The sequence below is a fragment of the Mus pahari genome, chromosome 3 (assembly GCF_900095145.1).
Source record: "Mus pahari chromosome 3, PAHARI_EIJ_v1.1, whole genome shotgun sequence".
Lineage (NCBI taxonomy): Eukaryota > Metazoa > Chordata > Mammalia > Rodentia > Muridae > Mus > Mus pahari.
Window position 1 is genome coordinate 86,153,152 of NC_034592.1, and position 9,963 is coordinate 86,163,114.

General features: G+C 47.5%; 1 protein-coding gene across 1 annotated transcript in view; it reads right to left on the minus strand.

Moving 5' to 3' along the window:
* The window catches only part of Ldlrad3 (low density lipoprotein receptor class A domain containing 3), a 235,478-nt gene that overhangs the window by 114,820 nt on the left and 110,695 nt on the right, over positions 1–9,963 (minus strand). Inside the window, exon 3 of the mRNA XM_021192844.1 lies at positions 2,185–2,310. Coding sequence (XP_021048503.1) covers positions 2,185–2,310 — 126 coding nt within the window. The remainder of the gene's footprint in view (positions 1–2,184; positions 2,311–9,963) is intronic.

The window sequence follows — 9,963 nt, forward strand, 5'->3', positions numbered from 1 at the left end:
ACACTCTAACAGGGGATCACAGACACACTGGAAACACAGCGCTTACACTCTAACAGGGGATCACAGACACACTGGAAACACAGCACTTACACTCTAACAGGGGATCACAGACACACTGGAAACACAGCGCTTACACTCTAACAGGGGATCACAGACACACTGGAAACACAGCGCTTACACTCTAACAGGGGGTCACAGACACACAGGAAACAAATGGAAAAACAGTCTAAGCAAAACAAACAAGAGAGAGAAAAAAAGAAAATTTTAGAAATAAAAATTATAATAACACATTAAAACAAAGCAAAGCAAAGCACAGCAGTTGGTGTGTGGGAAAAACAGATTAGCAGTGACAAAGGAAAGAACAGTTTGAAGACAGATTAATAGGAAGTATGCCCTCTGGACAACAAGGAGCCAAATGACTGAGCCTCCGGGACTGGAAAGACAGAGGCTAGAAACCTGACGCTCCTGTCACCCGAATCTCTTGAGGAAAGAAGGCAGAACTGGAAGACATTTGAAAACATGATAGCTGAAAATGTAAAAAGCAGGGCAACAATCAAAACTTAGACTCAGAAAACACTAAAGAGGATTAAAAAAAATACTACCTGTAGATGCCCAAAACCAAGATCTAAAAGCTGAGAACTAAACACAAACTGCTCTTAAAAGCAGCCGGAGGGAAGAGATGCAGGATCTACAGGGGAACAAATCAAGTGACTGGCTTTCTCTGTGGAAACTAGAGAAGCTGGATGGAAGTGGCACATTTAAAGTGCTCAGAGGAAAAAGGACTGTCATCCCAAATACCACATGCCATAAAAATCCTTTAGGAATGGGGGTGAAACACAGACATCCTTGGCTGAGTGAAAACTGAGAGCAGGTGTCATCTGCACGCCTGCTTTTAACAGCATCTCTGAGGCTGCAGAGAGCTCAGCGGCTACAAGCACATACTCCTCTTACATAGAGCCTGAGTTTGGGTCCCAATACCCACAACAGGCAGCTCACAGACACCTGTAACTCCTATTCCAGGAGATTTGATTCCTTCTTGGTCTCCAAGGGCATCTGTGTAAATACACATACAGAGACAGACAGACAGACAGGCTGACTGACTAACTGACTGACTCTCTCTCATACACACACACACACACACACACACACACACACACACACACACACACACTTTAAAATAAAATTTCTAAGAAAGCATCACAGAAAGAAGTTCTTCAGAGAAAAGGAGAATGATACCAGAGGTGCCTGAGAAAAAAGAATGAGGGGAGAGTCTGCAGCCATGCCTCTCTGAGTAAAAACATCTTCTTCTTTGGAACCCTTTAGAGTTGATCATTTCAAACAAAAATCAAACGCTGTCTTCGGGGAATGTCAATGACTGAAGAGTGGCAGTTATTTGTAAGAGGAAGAGACCCATAGAACCAGGTTCCTGTATTCTAATTGGCATGAGGTAATAATGATTCAAGTCCAGAAAGACCCACTGGTAGCTGGAGACTCTAGTCTGACCTGTCAGTCATCGCAAAGCTCCACCCCAAATTCTCACCCTGGGGTTTTCCCTGGTGATTATTACCTAAGTCCAATAAACAACAATGTTTCAAAATGGAGATGTATAGCTAACTTTATCATTTCTTTGTGTATAAGTGTTTTGCCCACATATATGTATGTGGCCACATGCGAGCACGGAGCCTTCGGAGTTTAGAAGAGTATGCCACATCCCTTGAGACTGGAGTTAGGAATGGCTGTGAGATATTGTGTGGATATGGGGAACCGAACCTCGGTCCTCTGCAAGAGCAGTAAGTTCTCTTCACTGTTGAACCATCTTCCCAATTCTCATAGAATATAATGAACAAAACAAAGGTTTTAAGCATTTAAAGAAGGGAAGCAAGTAAGAGTAAAAATATGAGTGTTGAGACAGTCAATCAGACGAGGTATAAAGGAGCTATGTGGCCCTGGAGAAGCTAACGTATCTCTCTAACTCTTGCTCCTCATCCGTTCAATGGGGACAGCTCGCCTGCACCCACAGAGGGACTGTCCAGCTGATTAGATGCTGTGGATGTACTGTGCGCCCCCCCAAACAATATCTGAGAATTAAGTCACACCCAGAAGTGCTAAAGATGATACAACCGCAGGGGGTGCCCGAGCATCTGGCTGCACTGAAAGGAGAGACAGCTGCAACCCCGGACTTACTGCAGTTCTCCTCGTCGCTGCCGTCAGGACAGTCCTCAAACCCATTGCAGCGGAAGCGGCCGATGATACAGTGGATGCCGCTGGCACAGGGGAAGAAGGTTGGGCCACATTTCGATTTTGCTTTGGCTACAGGAGGAAAAGAAACACAGAGGGCCATCAAGGGATGAAGTTCTCAGGCCGCAGCCTCCTCACCCCACTCGCTTTGAATGTGTGAGTCCTTGCAGGCTCAGCATGATGTTTCCATGGAACCCTAACCACCATTACTCCTCGAATGCCCAGCCAGCGTGGACACCTACATACAGCATTTGCCAAGCATGCTGCTCCATCCTTAAAGGGACCTGAGAGATGGCTCCGTCAGTAAAATGCATGCCACTCAAGCAAGGAGACCTGTGTTTGAGCCCCAGAAACTGTGCAAAGATATGAAGTGTGGAGGCACAACCTGCAGTGCCAGCACTGGAGAAGAACAGATGGGTGGGTCCCTGGGGCGCAGTGGCCAGCCAGCCTACCCTACTTGCTGAGACCCAGACCCCAGGAAAAGACCCTGTCTCAAAAGCAAGGTAGATGGCTCCTGGAGTTTGACCTCTGACCTCCACACTCTAGTAAGCATACATGATATGCACACACACATAAACATCACATTACATTCATGCACAAAGTCCTTGAAGAGGCTAGGACAGGCTAAACACTGCAAGTCCAAAACAGGGGACCGGGTAGGTGAATGGGTGCACAGATGGATGGTATCTATGGAGCTGGATGGTGGAATAGGCACTTGCTTCTTTAGAAGCTGAAGAGCCGGTCAAAATGCATCCACGGCATATAAGAGCAACTGTTGTTGGCATTTAGTGAGTCCTTGCCACACCAGGCAGGGTGCCAAGTACTTCGCACAGATTTTCTCATTTAATCTACCCAGCAGCCACTCGATGGGATAGCATGCAGGAAAGCTAACGTGACACTCGCAAGACTGCACCTTCCAGAAGACCTGCTTGCAAGGTCATATCTGGCTTGACTGGAGTTAGGGACTGTGGTTTGCGGAGAGGGTGGGGACACGCTACCTTTAACAGATCTTATACAAATTCTTCAGTGTAGTTTGTGCTAACGTTGGTGTTTCCTTTGAGTCGGGAGTCTAGGAACATATGAGGCAGATGGTGCTTGTGATCATTAATAGTGACTGTCAACTTAACCAAATCTAGCATCGCCTAGGAGAGAGGTCTCTGGGCATGTCTGTGACAGAGCATCCAGGTTAGGTGGGAAATATCCCCAAATTGCAGGACAAATACAAGCAAGAAGGTGCTGAGCAGGGAAATCATCTTTGCTTGCCAGCCACAGATGCAGTGCGATCAGCTATCTCGGAAACAGCACCTTCAACTGTAAGCCAAAACAAGCCCTTCCTCTAGTTGCTTTTGTCAGGGCTTTATATCATAGCAATGGGAAAGTAACTAAGACTAAGGCAGTGTCCAGGTGATCGGCCCTAGACAAAAGCTGGGTGCTGAGTCTGAAATGAGCTTGCCTGGGGGGTGGGGGGGGAGAGCAGCTCTTCGCAAGCGCTGCTGAAATCCAGATGAACTGAGTGCATCCCATAGGAGCACTCTAAGAAAGACCTCTGGGGAGCCAAAGCTTGGGCCTCCTCTGGATAGCTCTGCCACCACCTTTTGCCTATATTCAATTTGCATTGCATCCTTTCGATGGAGCGGGGTATGATGGGTACGGCTTCTATCCCCATTTCAAGGATATGCTCTGAGGATAAAGAGACTCACTCAAGTTCACACAACTAGGGAATCTAGTACTGAGGGGAGGCCCAGGCATGTGGACTCCAGAAGCCATGACCTCAATCAACCTAACGGCATGTCTCTCTGCCAAGGGCTGTCACTTCTTCCAACAGAAGCCAGACTCCTGCACACCTGCTGTGCAAACAGTTTGAACAGAAACAGTTGTAACTTGGACTTGATCTACGGTCCTGCTAAGCCCAGTAGCCCTGGGGGGTGATGCTCTTTCTAGCTAATGGTGCTGTCTGCTCTGGGTGTCGATTAGGAGACAGGAGATGAGATCTATGGCTAAGTGCAGGTAGCAGTCTCACGGAACATCCCTCCAGACTCCCATCTGTGGGGCCAGAACTACATCCCTCCAAGAAGGTAAGGGCCATTTCTTTGAAACAAATAGACAATAAATTGCCTGCATGTTCCCACTGTCGGTATGACGCCAATTTAGGCGGCAGCTGACTCATGGTCAACAGGGTATAGGGCCTAGAGTGAGTCCAGTTTCAGCCCCGACTTTCTCTAATGGTGTTTGTGAGTTCTTCACAAAGCGTAATCTCAAGAGAGTCCTGGGCTCAATCTCAGAGTCCATTTTGATGGTGTTAGACACATTTCTTTATATTGCTGAGCCTCAGCTTCGTCACTGGTACAACCTGCTTACCAGGAGTCTTGTAAGATGGAGATGGTTGATTTAAAAGCTTGAGTAGAGACACTGACAATGCCTGCTTCTCTTATCATTGAGACAAAGAAGCTACTGTGTGGCTGTTTCCTTTAGAGGGAGGAGCAAGGCTCAGAAGACTCAGAAAGCTAGTAAGTATTGGAGGCTCAAGAAGGTCACGTTTACAAGACTTCTTAGTCAGTTAGATAGCTAAGTAAACCCTTGCTATGAGAGAGGAGACTCCAGCAGAACTGCCTGCAAGTTATGCAAGGAGGTCTATGGATGTGAACTGTCACCATGATGCGTGGGCAAGGTTTTGATCACCCATATTAAGTAACTACAATGAATCCATTGGTCACAAAGCTAGGTTTGGGTGAAATCATTTCTTTGTTCTGTCACTAGTGCCCTAACTGCCTGGCATGAACAGACATTAGCTTATTCCCTCTTAGAAATAGTCACACAGCAGAGCCTGTGGCCAAACAGGGACCAGCAGAACCAAGGATGAAGCAGAGAGAAGCTGGGATGTGGTCCCTGTGATAGGTGATGTAATGCGCAACTGAGGCTGATCCATCTGAAGTGACACCTGCTCAGTTACCACAACTAAGGCAGCAGTGGCCTCAGAGCAAGCAGCTCTTCATCTTGAAGAGTGGGTGCAAACCTGACCTGCATATTCACAGTTATGCTTATTTTTCCCCCTTTTCCAGAAGCCATTGTTATAGATGGATCAAGACATGGGTCTCTGGGAGACATGTAAGAACTACAGGGTACCAGGAAATGGTATGGTGACACCAATCTGTATGTCCAGAGCAGGTCTCACATATGGGAATAAGCCCGAATAAGACACCACACCCCAAAGTTAGAGAGCTCTTATTGGGTGAACTTGGGTCTTGAGCCTGACTCAGCTGCTTCCAAGTCCAGCCTCTTTCAGTTATGCTGTGCTATGTCACAGGCAGTTGCCACAGGACCACATCTGGCTCAAATCTCTTTCCAGCTTTCCGATGTAACAGAGAACAAAAGAAAGAGATCCAGGAAACAGAAAGCCCTTCCCCCACATGTCAGAATGTTCCAGACCTGGGATAGACAGCTCTTCACTAGACCACAGCCTATGACTCTCAATCTGCCCAGAAAGCACTCGGGGCTGCAACCTCTTAGAAGATGATGCAAGCCCATCACTTACAGCTGATGGCCCAGGTCTCTCCAGGTGGCCACCAAACACAATAGCTGGACTAAGAGCCCGGTGCGGTGACACATACCTGCAATGACAGCACTGAGAAGGCTGAGGCAGGAGGACAGCAAGTTTGAAGCCAGCCCAAATGACACAGTGAGACTCTGTCTCAGTCACCACTCAGTCACCACTCAGCTGGGCCAGAACAGCCATGAACTCAGCCAAGCCGACCTGCCACACCGCTCAAGTGGTGGCTGTGACTCCAGCCCAAGCTGTAGTCATCTAGGGTGCGCCTCCTTTGCCTCTGTGCTCGCTGGCCTCCGACTCCTGCCCCAGGACCCTGCTAGTACAAAGCCAAGATGGGCCAAAGAACTAGAAGCAGGAGCCATAGCTCCTCTGCCATGCTCCCATCCTTGCTCCTAAACATCAGAATGAGCTCGCTGTGTGACACTTCAACAGCAGAGAAGCATATAAAGAAGAATGTGAACTTCATCACTGATCACTGCCACACAGGGAAGATGTGATGATATGTGCATGCTTGGTTCAGGGAGTGGCACTATTAGAGGGTGTGGCCTTTTTGGAGTACGGTTGTCACTGTGGACATGGACTTTAAGACCCTAATCCTAGTTGCCTGGGAGCCAGTATTCTGCTAGCAGCCTTCAGATGAAGATGTTGAACTCTCAGCTCCTCCTGCACCATGTCTGCCTGAATGCTACCACACTCCCACCTTGATGATAATGGATTAGACCTCTGAACCTGTAAGCCAGCTCCAATTAAATGCTGTCCTTATACGGACATGACCTTGGTCATGGTGTCTGATCACAGCAGTAAAATCCAAACTAAGACAAAAGAGTAACCTGGATATTTAGTAAGCATGATTTCCTATCAGCTACCCTTCTCGCTGCTGTGGCCAAACATCTAGAGAAAGCAACTTGAGGGAGGAAGGACTCATTGTGGCTCACAGTTTCAGGAGACTTTCAGTCCATCAGGAAGGGAAGGCAGGGTAGTAGGTGTGGTTCAGTTCACACGGCTGAGAGTATGAGGTGGCGTCATGACAGCCAACCAGGAAGTTAAAAGCAGGGCCAGGTTAGAAACCCCCATCTGTGCTAGACAGGTCCCAAAGCACCCCCAAAGAGTACTGCTAGCTGAGGACCAGGTGTTCAAACACACAAGCCCACAGCGGACACTCAAACCATAACAGCAGCAAGAACAATCATGTGTAAGTGGGTCAGTGGGTCAAATCCTGATAATGTAGTAAGTCTGGAATGAAGTTTGGCATGCCACATTGCTCCCGAGCTCCTAGGAAATACTGCTACAGCAACCACAGCACTGTGAGTAACAGAATGTCCAACACTGTCTTGTCCACTGCCCGGAAAATGTACCCAGTATATGAGATATTGAGTAAGCCCTGATGGAATTAACAAGTGGGCCCCGGTGGGCAACTGTATGGAAATGCACACAAAACACATGCTGCCCGGAAACCAACTTCTGACCCTTAACACACTGTCAGTCACTACTGATCCACAGCCTGGGACTGTGAATGTTTGTGTTTCAGGGCGAGGGTGGGCACACCTATATCCGTGTGTGAGTGCATGTGGAAGCCAGAGGTTAATTGCAGGTATCTTCCTCAATCACTCTAACAGCTTTTGAAGGCAGGGCCTGTCACTGAACTGGGAGCTTGCTGACTGAGTAGGCCTGGCTGGCCAGTGATCTCCAGGGATCGTCTTGTGCTTGGATCCCTAGTCTCCAGTGCCAGTACTTCAGGTATAAAAACACTGTTGCCCATTTCCTCTGGCTGGTGGAAATCATACTCAGGCCCTCGTGCTTGCACAGTAAGCACTTTACTGCAGGATCAGCCCAGCCGCCGCAGCATCCTGAATGGCTGAGTACGACTTCACTGCGTGTGTGTGTGTGTGTGTGTGTGTGTGTGTGTGTGTGTGTGTGTGTGTGTGTGACCCAGAAGTCAGAGGGTCGGTTACTGACAGACACTCGTGGTGCTTTAAGTGACAATACACACCCAAATGGATACAGTCATTTCCTGCCTGTAAAATATCTCATTGATATACAGCTGCTGAGTCCAAGGCTATGCACAATGTAGATTCTGGTGTCCTTTAGCTCATCACCTGGTGTCCTCTGGCTATAAGGAAAGACAGACAGAGGAAGCCACAGCTCTGCACTTATGTCAGGCTAGTCCTTAACTGTTGGACTACTCAACCATTCTCTACCCATCTCCATCTCCTTCCACTCCAACCTCGGAATGTTTCATTTCCCTGCAGAGGAGGGGGCATCCCCCCTGGTCAAGGGAACCAACCATGCTTCTTTATCTTCCTAAATCTGCACTTGGTATGGGACATCAGTTTTAGCTAGAATGGGTTTCCTGGTCTGCACAGATCTCCTGCAGATGCAGAGTCTCTATCTCTGGGCTGCACACTTCCCTCTGTCTCAGAGGGCTCTCTCCTGGGGCTATCCACTCGCCAGTGTCTTTGCAGAAGCCCTACTTCCCTGTGTAGCTTTGCAAAGAGTGAGTGGGCAGGCTGCAGGCAGCAGACTCACCAGGGAATGAGACTCCCCTCACAGTACTTATTTCCACTAATATCAGCCAAACATTTTGGTGAACACATATATGGGCACAATCTTGCTAGAGTTTGGAAATGGTCAGAATATGTCCCTCCCCAGGGTTCCTGAGCTGACGCTGGATCTCTAGGTTGAAGTGTGTGGTTTTCAGATGAGTCCTTTGGGAGGAAACTATGATTAATAAAGTCGTCAGAACAGGGATGCCATAACTAAATACTGGATGCATTATTAAGAGATAAAGAGACCAGTAGAAGCAGATACACATACCTTCCCTGGCTTTTACCATGTGATATCCTGGGCTATCTCAGGATTCTGCCAGCAAGAAAGTTATCACCATTTATGCCTCCTCTAGAACCAGAAACATTTCAAAATAAACATCTTTTCTTCATAAAGTTACCGAGCCTCTGGTATTTTATTACAGTACCACAAAACAGACTGATACAATCCTACTTTTCCAGATTCGATTTATGTCACGCACAGAGCAGGTGACCTTATCATTCCTTTCTTTCTGGAATTATCATCACACAACCAGACGCTATTACCAAAATCACAGCCATGAAGACAGTGAGGAGTCAATTCTGGCATTATTGTTCCAAATCAAGTCTAACACTGACATCTTAGATGTGAGAGTAACTGTGAGCACCAAGCAAGCTGGAGACCACTTTGTGAGCTTTCCTCGTTTCAATAAGGAGCAAAATCATTTTTCCCTTGGACACAAAAGCTGTAGGCTCATATACAACTGGTTATTGTTCTAGCAAAAAGGCCCCATTGAGTTTGAAAATCTCTATTTGTTTTACCTATTTGAAAGAATTTATACTCTACCTGTGAAATATACAAAATAGACTTAAAGGAGAAAAATCTGCCACACAGTTGGCAAATAACAAAATGTCCCTGAGCCTCCTGCTATGGATCAGGCAGAGGCATCTGGTGAAGAGTGCAGAAGGCTCTGGTAGGTGAAGACAGAGGTGGATGAGTCTCTTCCTACAATTCAAAAAGCGTCCTCAAGAGGGAGCTCATCTCATCCACGGAGGCTAATGCCTTAAGACTTCCAGGTCTGCATGGACTGTGACACTCCCAATGCAGTCAAGATGGAAAGGAGTGACAGTCACAGTCTGCATCTGTCCCTACTCAACTATGCATTCCACTGACATTAAGGCAGAGACTGCTCTACAGTGGTTCGGATGAGGACCCTCAAGAGGCAGACAGGACATGTCTGAAGGTTTAGTGCTTGTAGAACTGAGAAATGAAGACCATTCCAAGGAAATGCAAGCGCGTATGCCAGAGCCCGCAGGTACGCACAGTATGGAAATGGAAGGGAACTGTGAAGAAGGTCACAGGACTGTGCTGTTTCTAGCAGTGAATGGACTTGCTATCTTTAGCTAAAAAAGTATCTTAGGACATGCAAGATGGCTCAGTGGGCAAAGGCACTTGCCATGAAAGTCTAATGACCCAAGTTTGCAGCTCCGGAATCCAGCAAGAGAGGAGAGACAAGGCTCCTGAAAGTCACCTTCTGACAGCCGATGCACATGCGTGCGCTCTCTCTCTCTCTCTCTCTCTCTCTCTCTCTCTCTCTCTCTCACACACACACACACACACACACACACACACACAGAGAGAGAGAGAGAGAGAGA